The sequence below is a fragment of the Euleptes europaea genome, chromosome 3 (genome assembly GCF_029931775.1).
Source record: "Euleptes europaea isolate rEulEur1 chromosome 3, rEulEur1.hap1, whole genome shotgun sequence".
NCBI lineage: Eukaryota > Metazoa > Chordata > Lepidosauria > Squamata > Sphaerodactylidae > Euleptes > Euleptes europaea.
The window spans coordinates 75703207-75723892 of record NC_079314.1 but is presented as its reverse complement, the minus strand read 5'-3'; the positions used below and the strand labels follow the sequence as shown (position 1 = coordinate 75723892).

The 20686-nt window shown below is 40.5% G+C and overlaps 1 protein-coding gene across 1 annotated transcript in view; it reads right to left on the bottom strand.

Moving 5' to 3' along the window:
* NAV3 (neuron navigator 3) overlaps positions 1 to 20686 on the bottom strand; it is a 406649-nt gene that overhangs the window by 151956 nt on the left and 234007 nt on the right. Inside the window, exons 8-9 of the mRNA XM_056847749.1 lie at positions 18795 to 19827; positions 9304 to 9419 (exon numbers count right to left, since the gene is read on the bottom strand). Coding sequence (XP_056703727.1) covers positions 9304 to 9419; positions 18795 to 19827 — 1149 coding nt within the window. The remainder of the gene's footprint in view (positions 1 to 9303; positions 9420 to 18794; positions 19828 to 20686) is intronic.

Sequence of the window (20686 nt, the reverse complement as noted above, 5' to 3'; positions counted from 1 at the left end):
TCTCTAAATATAAGAGAAAAATGTGATGATAGAACCCTACTATGTTAAAAGGAACACAAATGCAGTTAGGTCTTCTGATATTACTGCCACCAAAGTCTCCTCCTCTGCAGATGTGCCAGTGCTCATGAAACTATTTGCCCGTGTCAAACAGAACTGAACTCACCCATCATATCATTGTAAAGCACTTGTTCTAAGTCTCCCAGCATTGTTATTATAACGTCCTCATCAAGCTGTGCGGTCCCTTCACGTAAGCAGCCTTCTTCCTCCTCCACCCAGTTCTGGCTGGTGAAATTGGACTTAAAGGGCACATTTTCATCACCCAACTTGCTGCTTTCTCCTTGGTCAGATTCATCCACAGGGTACTCAGTGAGCCTTCTACTTGGCTTTCTGCTTCGGGCAGGTGGTGGCTCTCCTGTTTCCCATGGTGACTTGTTGCTGGCATGATAAAGGGAGTGTGCCGATTTGGAGAGTGCTTTGGAAAGCGAGCCTCTGCTTCCAAGTCCTCCCTCTCTCTGGTGAGAAACCTGGCTGGACTTGGATGCATTGCCAAACCAGTTCTCCCGGCAGGAGTATCGCCTCTTTTCCCCTTCGCTTAGAAGAGTGAGATTGGTCAAAGACTTCTGCTTCTGAAGGCGACCACCCTCATTTCTTGCATCCTTGCCTCTGAACACTGAGAGTTCAGCAGGTCGTTGCATAATTTTAACCCAAGGTTTGCTCCGAACTAGATTTCACATTTCCTCAAGGCACAGAAATTCAGATCTTTCAGCCGGTGTCAGAAACTAACCTTTCTACAGCATACAGTTTAGGCACCATGCAGCACTTTTCTCCACTGGTACTGAAAATCACAGTGCAAGCATCCAGTACACATGCTGTAAATGACTAGACAGGCACAGTCATTTTGTCTGAATTTATGCAGCTTTTGATGCTAAGCCAGTTCTTTTCGGTCCCGTTAATCTGCAGTACTTACAGTCATCTTCCTTGCATCTCCTTCACGTGGAAGAGAGTTGATCAAATACTCTGCTCCAGCACAGAAGTAATCCTAAAAGCCAAAGACGCTTCCCTCGCTTCATCCAATCATTGGTCTCATCAGAGTGATGGGCCTGCATCCCTTTCTACAGCTGCGGTGTTCTGAAATCCAAACTGAAGTGCAAGTACCGCCTCCAGCGCTTCCCTCACGCTCTCTCACTAGATCATGACCGATTCCTCAGCACAGTTCTTTACTTCAGACGGACTGATAGAGATGCAAGTGGAGCCGGCACGTCAGAGCTCAATACAAGCCAAAATTAACCAGTGAAGCAAAGCTCTGAAAAAGCTTCCTTGCATTTTAGTATTCAACCTGCATGCCCAGATCTATGACTGTTCTCTGCTACTGCAGTGGATGCCGCTGGCTGCCATGGCAGCAAACAGCCTGGTGAATTAAACCAGAAAGACCTGAGCCTCTGTTCTGTTTTGTAATGTCAAGGGTTTCAGGATACAACCTAAGCTAAACAGGATGCCCCAGCATTAGCTTTAAGTACCCCCTGGAACGTTCCTCTTCTGTGTAAGGTAAGATTTAGAAAACGATTTCTTTCTTCTCATCACTATCCCTCATGCAGGCGGATCAAAGCAGATTTATAATAGCTCTCAAATCTTGCTGTCTATGCTGAATAAATGTCTTCTCACAACATGAAGAATGTAAGGAATAGAAAATGTTATTATCCTTCTTTGTAGGGAAATCATTTCTAAAGTGAAGCATTCATTTCCACCTCTAAATAACTGGATGCTAAGGAAGCATTAAGGAACAATTAAAAATGTTGTAAGAGAATCTAGGCATTTCCAGCTTCTGAAAAAAGGATTTTTAAATGGGACCGCATTTTCCCTCAACAAAAGGAATTTAAAGCTGTAATCTTATTGGGATTTGCCTAATATCAGAATGCCCATAATGTTTGCCAGTTTTGAACATATTTTCTATGCACAGTCTTCAAAAAAAAATACTGCAAGAAAAAGGAAAATATGTCATTTTTATCTATTGAGGGAAAAGATCCTGTAATTATACCTCCCAAATTGACTTGCACATAAATGTGGCATTAAAGATTAAGTTTTGTTCATATTTGAAGAACTCGTATTCAAATGCCAATACAGAAATGCTATCAAAGAATCCAACTGCATTTGCCAGCCACACCTTCAGATAACCAAGGCTCGACAGTAACTGCTAACACATCTTCTTGCAAATGACAAAGATGATGGGGACAAATGGACAGATAACATGCACATTTCCTGAAGACATGACTAGATGTGACACTGGCATTTCTTTGATAAGGCGCCCCTACCTTCTTCTACTTCAAAGTAGCCATGTGGCATTGCTAATTTGATCACGAAAGCAGCACTAGGGAAGGAGGTTTTAACACTTTCTTCATGCACCATTTACCAACCCAATTGTCCTACCCCAGCCACTATTAGCTCCACATGGGGAGGGGGACACAAAAGTACAGGTTCAGCACTGTGCTGGATCAGACCAAATTTTAAAATACAATTAAGTACCCAAATGTCAAGAAAAATTAAACATCCAAGGCCAAAGGTTATATAATCTAAAAGTTATGTCCACACAAAATATGTATGTATTTATTACAGGTGAAAATCTAATAACACATATAAGACTCTGCAAAAGGCAACCAAATAAACATACTCACATAACACAATTAGACAAAAAAGCATACAATTAGACTCTGACCATACGTGTTCTGGCTATACAGCTTTCCTCAGTGGTCTAAACAATCACCATTCTGGACTACAATATATATATATATATATATATATATATATATATATATATATATATATATATATATATATATATATATATATATATATATATATATAAAATTCTAAAATTCTTTATTTGTGTTATGTTTGCACGATGACAAATAATATATAACTGCAAAACTTCTTCCTCTATTTTAGGCTTCCATACAGATGGGAAACTAATCCACCATGTGTGTTTCCCTCTTAAATGAAGGGATGTTATATTTCAGCCATAAATAAAATTGTGAACATCTCAGTCATAAAATAGTCTTAAAGTCTGAGTAGTTATCAAGTATTAAGGTATTTTTAAAACAGCCATCATGTGCACTAATTTCTATTTCTTTTCTTCTTCTTTTTCAGGACAGCTCACAAAATACTGCAGAAATATACATTACAAAAATCCTGCCTTTCTTCATGCGGAGGATTTCAGAACATCTGAAATGCAATTATTTCATCTAAAGCTACATACGGACTAGGACCTGAGAGACCCAGGTTCAATTCCCTGCTCTGCCATGGAAGCTTACAGGATGACCTTGGGTTAGTCACATACTCTCAGCCTAACCTACCTCACAGGGTCATTGTGAGAAAAAAGTGGCGGAGAATGATGCAAGCTGATTTAGGTCCTCATTTGGGAGAATGGCAGGGTATAAAAAAATAAAAATAAAGCATATGATGTCAACCTGACAGGCTGCTTGGTTCAGATCCAACCAAAGGTGATAACACAGGAACAGGCTTGGCTGTCATCATGTCCTGCTCTGCCACCAGCAAAGGTCACTTGGTTTGGACCAAGACAGTGATGATAACAACAGGTGTCGTCTAGCACATCACCCCTTCGCACATTATTAGGGAAATTCTCAGACTGGAACTTGATTCTGGCTGGTGGTGGCATCAAAAGAGGCACCAGGCAAGTGTATGTCCATTAGAATGGCTGCTGCTCAGGTCCAAATCAAGCAGCCCCTGCTTTTTCAGTGCTGCTTGTTCTTGGCTGCCAGCAACCCTTCAGGGCAACAGACCACCAGCAGCTTTGCCAGTAAGTTAGAAGGGCCAGTCCACTCCTGACTGCAATATGTATCAACATCAGTTTAATTGTAAGATCATTTTTGTCCTGAGTACATATATTCGTAAAAATTCTAATGCCACTTCAATGGCAATGTTACTCTTATGCTGTTTATTCAACACGCATAAGTACTTGGATCGCAAAATCAAAAAACCTCTCTGAAGCGCCGTGTTGACACTGTGTGTTGCAACAGACGGTACCTGCTTTTATATAAATTTTCTCCTATACATGTTTCAAGGGAAAGTTGGTAAAGGTTGTAATGTGGGTGGTCTGGGCAAGCTGTTTGCATGACTGGTGACAGAATGTTCAATTAGGTAGTCACAAACTATTTTAGATAACAACCTTTGTTTTGTTACCTCCACAGATGACTCAACACTGGCTTATGTAAAAGATGTGCTTTCTTGCTTAAGCCTGCATGCCCATCAGCCATTACAGCCTCTGGTAAACAGTGAATTTTACATGTCCTCTTGATGCATTCTGCCCATCTGCAGTACTGGCAACTGTGCAGGACAAGAATGTGGAATTCTCCCAAGTTAATTTTGTTTTTGAGAAACAGCTTTGTATAAAAAAACCTTCTCTTATTTTTAACATACTAGACTGGCATAAATAACCAAATACTTAAACATTAATTTATGAGAATAAGTGAATGAGGTTTAAAGTTCTTCTATATTTTATACAGTATTTCACGGTTACGTGATCCTCAGCTTAATGTGCACAGTTGTTTACAACACCAAAAGACTTATGTGATATTCGGAGTGACTTTTCCCAACCAAAACTTTATTATTAACCATATGTTTTCACAAGTGGTGGGCTAGTGGTATAGTCAGGCAGATTACTGAATGGAAGAATTACACAACTATGAATATGAACAAATAGGACAGAACTTCACCACAATAACAGAAGCTAAATCCAATGTGGAGACTGGAATTGGCTGTAGTGTAACTAGCGGCATAACAATGGTACTTTCAACCCAGCACTTTTCCAGTTCTCTAGCACGTAGGGTTGCCAAGTCCCTCTTCGCCACCAGTGGGAGGTTTTTGGGGTGGAGCCTGAGGAGGGTGGGTTTGGGGAGGGGATACTTCAAAGCCATAGAGTCCAATTGCCAAAGATCCAGCAGAGATTATGTTCTTATGTTTTGTATAGGAATAATACAGAATAACATAATAAAACAGAATAACACAAACAGAAATGCAAGGATATATCTCATTCCAATTTCATGAACCACAGAGAAAAAATTTAAATGCTACTGCCCTTACACGGAGGCTACTGAGAAGCATGCCAGCAATCCCCACAGAAGAAGCAATGTTTAAATAAGGCTCTTTCCCTACAAGCTAGCCTAAACACATACAGGATCTACATGCACTCCATGCATTTGGCCTACAGCATGGGCAAGAGCTAGGGTTGCCAGGTCCCTCTTTGCCACTGGAGGGAAGTTTTTGGGCCGGAGCCTGAGGAGGGTGGGGTTTGGGGAGGGGAAGGACTTCAGTGCCACAAAGTCCAATTGCCAAAGTGGCCATTTTCTCCAGGTGAACTGATCTTTATTGGCTAGAGATCAGTTGTAATAGCAGGAGATCTCCAGCTAGTACCCAGAGGTTGGCAACCCTAGCAAGAGCCCTTAAACTGTTGCCCCCACCACATGGAGAGCTAACATGGGTAAGTGCTTTTTGGCTGTCACAGAGAGAAAGCTGCACTGTTTCAGTCCAGAACACGTAACTGCAAGAAGCAATGACATTTTCAGTTATCCTCCATGATACAATGCCAAAGGGCTAACATTTTTGTTTGCGGCTGTCTTTGCACATTAAGGAGCAAAATAACTACAGACATAACAGAAAGGGTAACAGCATATCTGTTGATCTCAAAATAACACAAATCATAGAGAAAGAGACAACAGCAAGGCAAAAAAAAATCAATTATTGATCAAAGGGTTTGTTTCAATTCCAAAAGGCATTTTTGTGAGATAACATAAAAAGGATGATGGAATACTCTTAAACATGTGTGGAATATCATGCTGCCTGAATGAGCCCATCCTGGAACAACACACTGCAGCTCCAGTCTGCTGTTCAGTTCCTTGCTGTAGGCAATTATCATCCTGTTCCATGAATGTTTGGCACATTCCTACCTTCACTCACTTACTCACATAGTTATAAAGCAATTTATGATTGACACAAAGCAATTGCCTTCTACAACATTCCCAATTTTCTTGGGGCCACTAGCTAAGCTGTCACTAGAGATATTAGTAAGTTCCTCAACCTTGTAGCGGTGACATTCTGAAAAATTAAACCAAAAACTTTTGTGATCTCTCTTCTAAGTCCCTTCACTATTTCTACCTTGGGTATCAGTTTGGAGCAGAAATCTAAAACCTGCTTACTCTCTGTTCATCTGCCTAATTATTTAATTTCTTCTAGCTTTGGTGTGAGCACATACCATCTGCAGCTCCATTTTGTAGTAGGTTTTCAATTCTACCTGGATATTTTAAGCATTCTATACAAACTGACAAGCTAATTATACAACCTCTTCAGATGCCCAGACATTTAAATGAAGAAGAGTATTTGCACTGGTTAAAAATGATACAGTTGTATGATATATACACAGGAATTGCTGTTTAGATTCTGAAGGTTCTGTAAGGTTCTGAAAGGTGACAGACCTTTCAGAACCTTACCACTGTATTTTAAATTGGTCACATTTTCAGCTAACATTTTCAGTGATCCTACAATGCCACTTTTGAAAAGAACTCCATGCTATAGCTTCAAAACAAGTCCAAGTTTAACAAGAAATTTCTGACTATCTTACAGATGAAACCTGTTATGGAAACGTGTAGCCACAGAAACCTAACCGATATATTTTTTAACAAATACAGTTGTGGATGTTGATGGAAAAAGGGAGAAGGGGGAGCATGCTTCACAACAGTTCTGATGAAAAGTCTCCAGCTTTCAACTGTACTTAACTGTATCATCTAACTCAGCAATTCCCATAGTGGTACCTGTGGGTGTCATGGTCTACTGCTCACTTTCTTTTTCCAAAACAACAACAACAACATATTTTCCCCGAAACAAAGAGCTAATCCTGGCATTCCTCCATCACTTTGGATCAGTAGGTGCTTCAGAAGACTCCAGGAGACACTACCTTTTTTTGTTTGCAGAGAGCACCTATATAGAAACAGCTGCCTCCAACATAGCAAGACACTTGGTTTGGAACATTTTGTCTTTGCAAATTTCCCAACAGTCTGTGATTAGAAGCAGCTGCCATGGCAGCCATTTCACAGTTGTGCCCATTAAAAATTCTCTCAAAATTCCAAAAGTGCCCATAGGCTCCACAAGGCTGCGGACCCCTGACCAAACCGTTGCAATGGTTACAACAAGTTGGCATCCCATCAGTCCCAGGCTGCCTTCTGAGCCTGGTTTAGCTTTGGCTTATGTGAATAGGTACAGTTTGTCTAAGCAACAGAATCAGAGCCTTGTTTTTCTCATACAATGTTATATACACTTCCTTGGCTTCATTTCTGCAATAACCTCATGGCAACATATATTGAGAGGTCAGTCTCGAAAATAAATTCAACACCAACTGGCCTGAGCTGATAAAGGGAGTTTTGACTCTCAAAAGCTTAGATCCACCAAAATCTTGTTGGTCACTAAGGTGCTACTGGACTTGAATCTAGCTGGCCTGAGTTAGTAGTCTGGAGATCAGATTAAATTGTGGAAGATTTCCAGGCCCCGCCTAGAGGCTGGCAACCCTATCTTCATGGATTTAAGCAAGGGAGAAGTGCAAAAATATCCTACTAAAGCCAAAGAAGTTAAGGTTGCTATGCAGAGGCAGGCAATGGAAAACCACCTCTGGGCATCTCATGCCTTTAAAACCTTATGGATTATCATAAATCAGTTGCCACTTGACAGCAAAAAAAAAAAAAAAAAAAGCAGAGAAAGTGGTTGTGTTAGTCAGCCTTAAGTATACATGCAGTGTATTAAAGAAAAGCAGTTCTCAGTTTATATTGACAATTGTTCTTTTAAACCAGAAAACGCAATGTACTATGGCTTAAAAAGTTAGTATGTTGGCATGTTTTTCTTCTAAAGTGTGTGGACTAATTCACATGGACAAAAATGCTGTTGCTCACGAATATTTCACTTTTCAGCATTATGAATTGTATGTGTGTATTGTCTTAAATTTAATTGTATCAGACATGCTATATTTGGTTTTCTCAAAATTCCATGCTGAGAATTCAAAATCCCTGGTAACAATAATAATTTGAATCCTGACTTAGGAAACTCCTGTTCCTACAGAAAGACAAAGCTGATGCAATAAACAAGACCAGCAGCTTAGCTCTTGGAAATTTCAGTTTAAATTATACATCTCCAAGGGTTTGGGGAGGGGAGGGACTTCAATGCCATAGAGTTCAATTGCCAAAGTGGCCATTCTCTCCAGGTGAACTGATCTCTTATTGGCTGGAGATCAGTTGAAATAGCAGATCTCCAGCTAGCACCTGGAGGTTGGCAACCCTAGTAGTATGTGAAGAAATTCTTTCCTTATCTTTCCTAAATTTACTGCCCATTAATTTTACTAGGTTACTTTGAGTTCCAACACTATGTCAGAAGGATAGAAACTAAAAAGGTCCACCCAATTATCCTTCCTTGATAGGGAAGCTGCTCCAAGCGTGCACACAGCGGGGCTGAAGGCTCCAGGCTCCCGGTCCCTGCTACAAGCCCAATCGGGCTAGTGACATGGAGGAAGCCTGCAGCGTTCCTCCCCAGCTCTGCTGTGCGTGCTCGCTCCAAACGTGCACTCAGTGAGCCTGAAGGCTCCAGGCTCCCGGTCCCTGCTACAAGCCCGATTGGGCTTGTGACAGGGAGGAAGAATGCAGCGTTTCTCCCTATCCCTGCTGTGCACGCGCACAGCAAGACTAGGAAACCGGAAATGGAGTTGGGAGCACGCAGGATTCCCTCCCTCCAGCCCCGCCCAACAGAACCTCCCGCCGAAGGTAAGTAGGGACCTGGCAACCCTAGGTAGTGGTGCATAAAATACCACACCCCATATCCCTGCCCTGAAGCTCACACTAGTTACTAGGCATGGTCTGTTAATTCTATCAATGACTGTGCTTACATGCTGAGAGAACCAAAAAAGAAAAGAATAAACTCTGCTGATTTCACAATTGCTCACCTTCTCTCTATGAAAATATAATTTTGTAGTACTAAAGGCAGTAGTTTATAATGTAGCTGCTAGGTTGGGCTTTGTTTCAAAACAGTACATTTTAATAGTTTCAGCAACTAGTTAACATGTACACTTGTTTAACAAATAATTGATGAAATGTTATTTAAACTATGATTTAAATCATTAATTCTAATTGCCTCATTTAAATAATCCAACCTAGTTGCCCATTTTTGTGAATCTGTAATACATCAAAGAGCTCCACAAAATCATGCAGATACTGCACTAATTCTGAGAGCTTTGCATAATAATTTTAACATGTTACTTACCAGATATTTCCTCTAGGCACTGTTTGGCAGTCTTACTATATGACAGATCCATTTTTGTAGGACTGGTGCAGCAGTCAGCAGGTTGGAGAGAGGTACTGTCATTTTCTGAATGAGTTCTGAAATTAATCAAGGAGACTGACTATATCATCTGTAATAACTATAGCGCTGGCAAATGTTAATTCACTATATAATTAAGTGGTTTGGTTTTTGTAAAAAAAACAGATTCTGAAAATATCATTAGTATCACTTTCTACATGACTGCAGAGTACTTGTTTCTTCAAACGGATTAGATTATATCCATATGGTGCAAGGGAGGATAGTTTACTAAAGAGACAACTTTTACTAGATATAAGACAAAATGTTTAGGATCTTTAACATACATTCCTTACAATACTGGAAAGCAGTGGGAATCAATCTACAAACTATTAGACATGTTTGTTCTTGGAATTATGAAGTTCTATTGTAGTATCATAAATCTGCAAAATGTTTTTGTTGGCCAAAAGATTTGGTCTTCTGTGGCAAGAAGGGCTGTGGGAAACTTATATATGAGTATCAAAGCTCAAGCAACTTTTAGAAAGCAAAATGGGTTTGAATCTTTGCTACAGTTCATGTGGTTAAATTTAAGTATCATTCAAAGGAAAATTTTGTCTACATTTGTCAAATAGCCTCAATCTATATACAGTGGTTAGTTGCCCTTTTACCATCAATGGAATTTAAGTTGGTCAAAACCACTCAGTTTTATTGAGTCCAGCGGCATCTGTGGATGATTCACTTTCTTTAATTGAAGCCAGTGTGTACAGCTGTACCAGGATATTTTATGCTATTCTGAATTGGTAAACAAAAAAGTTTAAATGATTATGTGCAATTACATGTATGCCTATAGGTATTTGATATGCATTCACTTATAGAGTTTTATAACCCAATATTGGGACAGTTTAAAAAAAATATTTACTATAACATAAGGCAGCGAGATTCCTAATTGACACTGAAGTCCCACCACAATGATTGAAAGTTAAAAGAATAAGAGCTTTGTGAAATAGAAAATTAAATCCAAATACCTGTTGTTGGCATACATTAATATATGGGTTATCATAAATGATAATTCCAAATTCCTGGGAGACCAATTACATTTATATATGACCTTTTGGAAAACGTAAAGAAGACAGCTTCATTCACAGAACTAGTTCATTATATGAATATATGAAACAGGAAACCACAACACCAAGCATTTGGCTCTTTTCAGTTCCTTATAAAAACAGAGGATACCTTGGGATGTTTTTCTAAAAGACTATCTTTTAGAAAATAACAACCTGTCAGATATTTTTGCTATGTTTGTTACTTCCAAGTCACTTATCTAATGGGTTTATTCAAAAGCCCATTGAAATGTATGAGGGAACACAGGTCTTTGAGCAAAATGTACGGTCCTGATCATACTTTTAAAATGGTTTAAAAGGTGTCATAAACAGAAGCTGACATCTTGCAAAATATACCATGCTTCTATTTCATTTTTCTTTCTGAAAAATAGCAAAGAATCCAGATATGTAATCATTTCTTACATTTGTCTTTAACCTCTGCTATCATTATTTTGCATCAAATCAGGAACAGGCCAGTAAATTCCTACCCACACCCTGAAAAAATCTTACATTGTTCGATATTTTACATTCCTCCATGAATATTGCAGTTGCGAGTTGTCATATTTCCAAAATGGAATCAAAGTGCTTTAGGAATCTTCCATACTTTCATTTTTATTATGTAGAAGTCTGTGTATGCACCTTTCAGCTTCTTCGGTTCATTTATTTGCCCCTCCTGCATGTTACTGAAGTATTATTGCATAAAACTTTTGTTGGTGCAGTATTTTATCCAAACACATATACATTTGTGTGCATTCATAAAACACCACAAACAAGCAATCTTGATCTAATTGGGCGTATGATGATATGTCCTAATTAAAATGGAACTGAGAAGAAGTAAATAGAACAGAGTGAATTTTCAGGGGGGCGGAATATAGGAACAAAACAGGGGGAAAATCCATTTGCTCCTATTGCAGAGTTATTAGAACAAAAGTTTTAAACTTCATAGAAACTGACATACTTCCATTAATATTTATCTAGGAGGCATGAGATGAGGCATGACTAGGCACATTGCAGCAGAGGCAGCTGATGGGAGAAATGATTGTGTGGTAATTTCTTCAGATAACATAATAATTCTGCAGGATCAGCATGGTGGTACAACTAGTGGACCAACTAGTCCAGCATTCTGTTTCACACAATGGTCAACCAGTTGCCCAGGAAGGCTGACAAGGCCAAGGCATTTCTTAGTGTTTCCTCCTAGCACTGGTACTCAGAGGTGTGCTGCCTCTGTATATGGAAGTCCCCTTTAATTGCTGTATCTAGTAGCCACTGATAGACCTCTCTTCAATGCATGTGTCTAACCACCTTTTAAAGCCATCTGTGTCACTTTTCTGATCACACAGGATTAGGGTTGCCAGGTACCCCCTGCCAACTTGCAGGGAATGTGGGCAGGCAGGAACTTACCAGTGTCAAACTGAGGCCTAGTTCCCACATCGTCAGCGACATGTCAACTTCACTTTCGACGCTCACCAGAAGTGACATCATCACGTAACCAATGATATGGGGCCATTCTGGTATTTGGGCAAAAACTCTATGGTGGAAGCCATTTTCACCATAGATTTTTTGCCCAAATACCAGAGGGCCTCACATTGTTGGTAACGTGATAGTATCACTTCCGGTGAGTGCCGATAGTAATGCCAACACGTTGGTAATGATATGGGGCTAGGCCTCAGTTCAACACTGTAAACCGCCTGCTGGCCAGTTCAATGGCACTGGGGGAGGGGCCCCAAAGTGGAGAATCCCACACCCCTGTCAGGAGTATAGAAGCTCTACACAGGGTACTGAATTGTAGCCTCTGTGTTTCTTGAGAATAGTTTTTAAAAAGCTGGGTGGTCCATACAAATAAAAATCCTTGTTTCTCCAAATGACTGGCTACATTAATGTAGGTTACATAGCAGGATCAAATATATCTCCAGATTATTTTATGTTCTTGTTCTGCAGACTGACCTCAGTTAATCTCTTTGACTTAATGATTATTCTTGTTCAATGAGGCTGCACTGCACTAGTTGAGAATGGAACTGAGGTCATTGCATTATATTGTATAAATGCCATTTATTCTGTGTCTGAACAACCTGTTCCACAAATAGCAAAGGTTTGCTTTAGCTATTTTTAACATTCCAAAAGCCGTAATATTAATATTTTGTCAGATTCCACTGCTTCAGCCAACTTGAATGAGTTTTATGGATTATACACTTTTATGACCAGGGCATTATCACAGCTAAAATGTTGCAGAATATTAAGAAATGCTGAGTGAATACAGAATTTCCCTTTACATTATGACTTAGAAATTAGCCCACCCCTTCCCAAATGGGAAAAGTCTCTCTCAGTGTCAGTATTTTCCCCCTGGGCTACAGTTCAAACCTGGAGCATCGTTACTAGATCTCCCACTCAAGTTTGAATCAAAAAGACACCTAATGAAAGCTGGCTCAAAACTGTTTGGACCATTGTTGCTCGAAATCTCGGCACTAACTATGATTGGCAATGTTTGGCAAGTTGCCACTTTAATTTCACAACACTGCATGTAAATGACACAAACTGTTAATTCACGGGTGTGTTCAAGCTTCTGAATTGCCATTTTAAGGACAAAGCAGCTTGCAGTAAAAGCAGAATGATAAATCCAGTAGGCCAAGGGCATAGCAGGAAGCCCTGGAATGGAAGCAGAATACTTGTATTTCTGAAATTAGTGGGTTAAATATTTGTCAATGGAGGCAAGGTTCAAACCATATCCTCTCTCACTACAGCACTTCCCCAGCCCAATGAGCAATAAATTATAGGCACTATGAACAATAGTGTTGCCAGCTCCGGGTTGGGAAATAACAGGAGATTTTGGGGGTGGAACCTGGAGAGGGCAGTCTTTGGGGAGAAGAGGGACCTCAGCAGGATATAATGCTATAGAATCCATCTTCCAAAGCAGCCATTTTTTCCAGGGAAATAGATCTTGGTCATCTGGAGATCAATTGTAATTGCGGGAGATTTCTAGGTGCCACCTGGAGGTTGGCAACCTTAATGAACAAACAGAATCATATGCAGGAGATTTCACTGAAAACAGCATAGTTTTTACCAGTTGCTGAAGACGTTTTATCCGAGATAAGTTGTCCAGAGTGCAAATGATGCAGGCTCATCAAGGAAGAGGTCATAGTTCAGTGGAAGAGAGCATGCTTTGCATGCTGAAGGTCCCAAGTTTGGTTTCTAGCTTTGCCAGTGAGAAGGATAGCAGGAAACAGGAGCTGGGAAAAGTCCCTGGAGAGTTGCTGTCCAGAGTAAACCCTACCAATATATGACTTAGTGTAACAATTTCATTGGTCTGTTCAGTGGAAGTGGCCAGAGCATTTGGCATATTGCTGCTCAGGCCTCTCACATCCCTTGTGCCTCTACTTCTTTACTGTCTATCCATCTTACTTGTTTGATAAACACTGAGTTCTGTCTATGTCTTTGATTTCTGACTTTGGCCATCAGTTAGTCCATAGCTTCCATCTCCCTTGTTCTTCATAGAATCATAGAAACATAGAGTTGGAAGGAACCTCCAGGTTCCAACCCCCTGCACAGTGCAGGAAATTCACAATTACTACCGCCCACACCCCCAATGACCCCTGCTCCATGTCCAAAAGATGGCAAAAAAAAAAAAAAACCTCCTCCAGGATCCCTAGCCAATATGGCCTGGAGGAAAATTGTTTCTTGACCCTAAGTGGCCATCTGCATTGCCCTGGGCAGGTAAGAACGGGCCACAAGAGCCAAGCACTGATGCAACCCTTCCTGGCCTCCCTCTTATGATCTGCCTAAGATCACAGAATCAGCATTGCTATCAGATGGCCATCTAACTTTTGCTTAACAACCTCCAAAGATGGAGAGCCCACCACCTCCCGAGGAAGCCTGTTCCACTGAGGAACCACTTTGTCAGGAAGTTCTTCCTAATGTTTAGACAAAAACTCTTTTAATTTCAACCCATTGGCTCTGGTCCGACCTTCTGTGGCAATAGAAAATAATTCCACACCTTCAATTCCAGTATTCCGAATTTCCATAAGTGGGAGTCCTTGTTTGGATAGGCCTCTCCCTCCTCATGCATCTCCTGACTTACAGGCTATGTGTACCTAGTCAACGGAAACTCATATTGCTACTAGTGCCCCACATGGGCACACATATTCTCCTGGGTCTGATCAATGTCTGATAAATGATCTTTCAGGAATCAGAACCTGTGAACCATCACCATTATGTCTCAGATCCTGCATAGCCTGCTTATACTTTGGCTAATCTTGACAGAATAACCTTTGCCATCTCAATTGTCTTTAATTGCAATAAACATGCCCATCTCTGATGACAGATTTACTTTTTTTTTACAACACATTTTCCTGATGCATAAAATGCACAAAAGATGATGTAGTCTTGCAAATAAAGCCACAGTGGTTACCAACCTACAGAAGTTTTTACTAGCTCACTTGTCTGTGCATATCTAATTCAGTCTTGTGTGGCACACAAATGGGCCTTTCCAATTTATACAGGAGGTTTCCTGTCTGGAAGCAATTTATAAGAGCCTTCATCAGGAAACAGTTTTCACTAGCCATGGGTTCCCACTTTACAATCCTGGACTAAAGCCTACCCACATTTATATAAATAGTGTTAAGTGAAGCAAAAAGTGATTTTATTTATTTATTTATTTTAGTTTTATGTGTGAAAATTGCATTAGAATCTGGAAGGAGTTGGGAAGGGCTTTCTGAGATCATGGAATAGGCATTCCATATATAGAAAATGTTACTATTCATACTGACTGGCAAAGTAAAACTATACAGTTTGTTAATTTTTATATTTTGTTACGGAACAGAATCAGGGATCCCAATTGTATAATTAAGATGTCGAAAGGGGAAGGGAAAGGAATACACCACTTTGCCCTAGCAGTAACAAGGGCTTGGTTTTTCAATGTGCTGAAATGATATTTTAGCAGTAAATGAGCATAGAAGGGAATGAGCATAAAAGCCAGTGTGGTGCAATAGCTCAAATGATACATTTGACTTTGGGAATGCCAAATGAATCTCCCTGCTCAGTCACAGGGTCACTGCATCTCCATAAGCAAACCACTGCATTTCTGACTAAGCACATCACAGGAATGAATTATAACCAATGAGAGCTCCTTGGAAAAAATGCAGGTCAGAAGCCTGTCAACTAGAATGCAAATACCTATTTCCCCGTATCTAAAAGGTACCACCTGGTTGTCTTATGCATAATTCTGCAATGTAAAATGATTTATTTTCATTTGCCTTGCAAGTTATTTGAAAAGTCCTTGCAAGTTATTTGAAAAGCTGTGAAACCTTCAAAGCATTTCTATATACCTGCAAATAGCACATGACCGAGAAATTAGATTTTAGTAATAAAGATGGGTTTTATCTTGAAGGAGGTTTCAGCCTTAGAATTTCCATTTTATGGAAAAAAATAACTGCAAAATTCTTAGCTACACCTTTGGTTTGGGAAACTGGACTACAAAAGAAAAAAAATTCACAGTAAGCTAGACGTATGTGAATTTTTATTCTTGCAGCATGACAAAATTATAATGCAAACTGACTGTTAATATATCACTATCATTCATCATTTCCTCTGCTTTCCAGCAATTCCTAGAGAGACATGGCACCTGTTCCAGGGTTTTCCCATAAGTGATGTAATGCTGGAAATCAGGATTGCCAGGCATCTGGGGGGCGGGGCCATGGGGGAGCACTGCCACCACAATGGTGTTATATCACTTCTAGGGAAAACCGAGGCATCATGCCTTTCTAGGAATCATCGGAAACTTCCAGGATGGCCAAGAAACTTGGAATTTTGTTCCCTTAGTCTCTTCTATCTCAGTGACCCTGTTGGGACAATGACAAGTTTTAAATTTATTTTTCTCTCACAGAGTGGGAAGCAGGGGTTGCCAGGAGCAAGCCTATGGAACTTGTCAAGTCATGTGATTTACTTTCATAGCATGTTTGGTTTGGATGTGGGTGGTGTGAAAGGAGGCCCAAATAGAACCATTGCCTGTGGGCCCATGGGGTCTGTAGACCCTCTCCTCCATTCTAAATAAGCAGCACCTTTTTATTTATTATGTTTACATATAACTATAACCTAATGCATAATATAGTGATTATAAGTGGTGCTTGGCCCATAAATGTTCTGAAACTAAGGAATTCAGCCAACATTTTTTTTAAAAAAATTATAACTATGTTGCCATGTCTTCATTTCAGACCACAACATCTAGCAAATCTGTATTAAAATGTACACTGTGTTATTTCAAAATGTTACATCTACCCTTAAAAGATGGCAACTTGTTTAAATAGTTTATCCCTCATCCACCTTGGGTATGAAGCTGTGGTGGCTTCTGCATAATGACATAGATTCAACCAACTTTTATCTCCAGTACCACTTGCTAACAGAAACAGGCTAGACTATTCCACTTAATAATGCATTTTTTCACTGTATCCCATATATTCTTTTTAAAACTTTAATTTACTCAAAAGGTAAACCTAAAAAAAGGTTAGCGCCGGGCATTTCAAAAACTACTATTATTGAGGGCCAAAACAGATATGAGAGGGAGGATCTACATGTATTTATTTACATATTTGCTCAAAACAGTGGGAAGGGGTGTTAAAAGAATTGCCCAGGTGAGGGAAGGGAAGCTAAATATTTGACCCCTTCCCACCCGTACTGTCACTGTGCTCTGTTGTGCAAAGCATCTTTTCCTAGCCAAGCTCTGATACCAGAAGTGAGCGAGTCTTGACAAACAATGCTTAAAGCAAAGGTGGGACAGAGGCAGGGTTTAGTTCCCCTCACACACTGTTATATTTTCTGTAAAATAAAATTTCAAACCCAAATGTACATGTGAATGGGCGAAACTATGAAAAAATACATGTGGATCTATCCTAGTTTGGCTCTTAGAACATTCTTTACACTAATTATATATAACTCCTGTAACCCCGTAACTACATTGTATCTCTATGGAGGCAAGGGGCGAACTTTGCAAAGATACATTGCAAAGATCACACTAAAGATTCTGAACACAGCCACTTTGCCAATGCATTTCAAAGGAGGAGGATGGGGGCGACCCCTTCCAGACCCCATAACTCAATCTTCACAAAACTTGGGGGTTCTTGCAAGAAGAGTCCGTTCTAGCTACCCTGAATATTTGGGACCTCTACGTGCAAAAATGCCCCCCCCTGAAGCTTTGCAAAAAAAATTCCCATTGCTTATCACTGGTGAGAAAGAACTCATTAGCATTTCCTCCTTCTCTTCTCACCTAGACTGAGATCTGGGTCACTGCAATTAAGCTGACAATTTTTCTCACCAATGATAAGCAATGGGATTTTTTTTTTTTTTGCAAAGCTCCTGGGGGGGGGGGGCATTTTTGCACGTAGAGGTCCCAAATTTTCAGGGTAGCTTGAAGGGACTCTCCTTGCAAGAACCTCCAAGTGTGGTGGAGATTAGGTCGGGGATCCGAGGTTATGGGGTCTGGAAGGGGTCACCACCTTTCTCCATATCAATGCATTCAAAACCATTTGTATTGGTTTTAGTGTAGGAAGGGGGGGTGACCCCATCCAGACCCCATAACTTTGGACACCCTAACCCAATCTTCACCAAACATGGGGGTTCTTGCAAGGAGAGTCCCTTCAAGTTACCCTGAAAATTTGGAACCCCTATGTGCAAAAATGCTCCCCCAGGAGCCGCAGAAAGCAGCAAAATGGGTTTAATGGGTTTAAATGACTGAATTTTTCGGGAATCCTGAATTTAAAGCCGAATTCCCACCTTTACCGGTATAGGGGAATTCGGCATTCGGGTTTTCCCGGGGGGGGGGGGAGGGAAGGCCAATTAAACCCGAACCCAAATTTTCCTGAATTTTTGTTTCCCAACAGCCCTAGCTGGGTGTCAATTGCATATTGCTAAATATCAGTCCGAATTGTTTGATGGTCTCTTCTAGCTGTTTCATTCTGATATTGAACAACAAAGAAGACAAGACAAAAATGGATCCCTGGGGCACCCATAAGCCCCTGGGGATCAATAAAGCAGTCTTCCAGTATCACTTGCTGGAACCAACCCTCAAGAAACAAGCTGAGCCCCCAAAGTATGGTGTGTCATTCAATCTCATTCCAGCAAGATGCTGCAAAGGATAGTATCCTCTGGTATTGAAAGCTTGTGAGAGATTCACTCCCCTGTTCATCTCCCAGCAAAAAACATCAACTAGGCAAATCCAAGACAGTTTCAGTCCCAAATCCAGGTCAGATGCTGGTGTGAAATGGATTCAGATCATTAGTTTCACCCTGAAAAACCCAATAAAGCAAACCAGTCATTAAAAATAGCCCACCATCTTTAACTGTAAACCTACTAAATTATAAAATCTTATCTTACCTATAAATAAATGGTGCTACTGTGGCCATGTTTGGGTGGCTGTATTGCTGTTGCTGAGGAAGTTGAACAATACTGTTTCCTGTTGCTTGTCCACTAGTTGCAGCCATTGAAAGAGCAGTAGATGAAGTAGGGGTAAGAGCCATACTGGATTCCTTTCCTTCTAAAGATGGGAGACTACAAGGAGTGTATGCTTTATCATTACCTTGAGATTTAGCTGTTGACTGGGGTTGGTTTCCCTTTGCAGTCCTTAGTTTTTCAGTCTCTTTACTTCCTGAACTTGCCGGTGATGGACTTTGCTTAGACGCTGATACTTTTGATCCAGGTTTTGGTATTCCACTAGAGGAAGGTATTAAACTTTCCTTCTTGGTGGATGTAGTCTTACTTCCCTTTGGGATCAGGCTTGCAATTTTTGAGGTCTTTTTTGTAGGTGTCTCTGTGGCCTGGTCCTTTTCTTCCTTTACCGCCTTCTCAGTGCAAACTTTATTTTTGTCCCTGCTCTTTTCTTCTTTGTCCTTTGGCTGTAGCAAAGACTTTTTATTGCTGAGATTTTTGCTTCCAGCTTTTGGAGGGGTTAGTTTCGGTGATATCTTAGGACTGCTGCTGGTGGAGCCACCACTGTTGAGCCCCCCACTGAAGCCATCCATTTCAACGCAGTCTAAAAAAGCTTCCTCGTCTTTCCCACTGTCGTTGGGACCTGAATTGGATGATGACAAGGGGGGCCGCAAAACAGTCCTAGCATTAACCAGTTTGAATTTCTCCAACATGGATTTCTGCCCAGAGGAAGGTGTTTTTGGTCCTTCAGAGAGGGGTGGCTTAAGTCTATCTGAAGGGGGAGTAGGAGAGGTTGCAGGGCTGGGCTGCTTGACGGACAGCATGGTAGAGGTGGCACTGTGCTTGACATTCATGGATTTGCTGCGCCAAGGCTTGCTGGCACTTGGAGAGGGAATGGCAGAGACCGGCTGCTGCCCAGTGCTGGTGGGATGCTGTACATTTCCATTCATGCCTGCAAATGGGTGAGGGCCTTTGGGTGATTCTAGTTCAAAAAAGAAAGAGAACGTTAACTTTTCAGAGTTCTTTAACCTCTCTTGGAATAATGTGTCATCCCAATTAGCTGTGAATTTGAAAGCAGAGCTAGCACCAAGCTCTGCAAATGCCTACTCTGATTGACCTAGTTTATCTGTGTAAAATTTCCACTCCATCATATATTGCTTTGGAAGCTCATCTCTCCAATCCTTTGAGTCACTGGAATAAAGAAGTACAATTTTATGGCTGAAATTAAATTTCTCACACATAATACATTATAATTGTAATTTTATATTCAGTTAAAACAGCTCTTCGTTGGATTAAGCTTCTGACGCCCACATATTAACAGACACTATAAATTACAAAAGAATGAGACTCGGGGGGGGGGGAATTTGCATCTTTCAGAGATGTCATTATTTGCTTAGATCATACATTTTTAAAATTAAAGGTCTGATACTATTGGCCATGGTGCCATCCAAAAAACATATCAATGTAGCTTGTAATGACCGCTGATAGTCAGCCAAGGATGTTGTGGTGCCAAAGAAGCTTGGCTAGTGCCACTTTAGCAGCTTCTACATGGAGGTTTTGCTCAAATTTTGTAGCTACACTGACCTAAGGGGGGGGGGTCGTTCGGTCAGTTGGTCTCTCTCTCCCCCCTCTCTCTTTTGGTAACATCTACAAAACAATGCTGCCCAATCATCTGCCTTCCATGTTTTCCTCAGCTTTTCTGCAATCTTTTGAGAAAGGTCTGTCGAACAAGATCACAGTCAAAACATGCTATACAGATAGAAAAGCGCACATTTTTGCAGATTCCAGCTCTCAAAATACTATTTTTCTTGCCTCAGTCCTGTCATGATTGCAATTTTCCT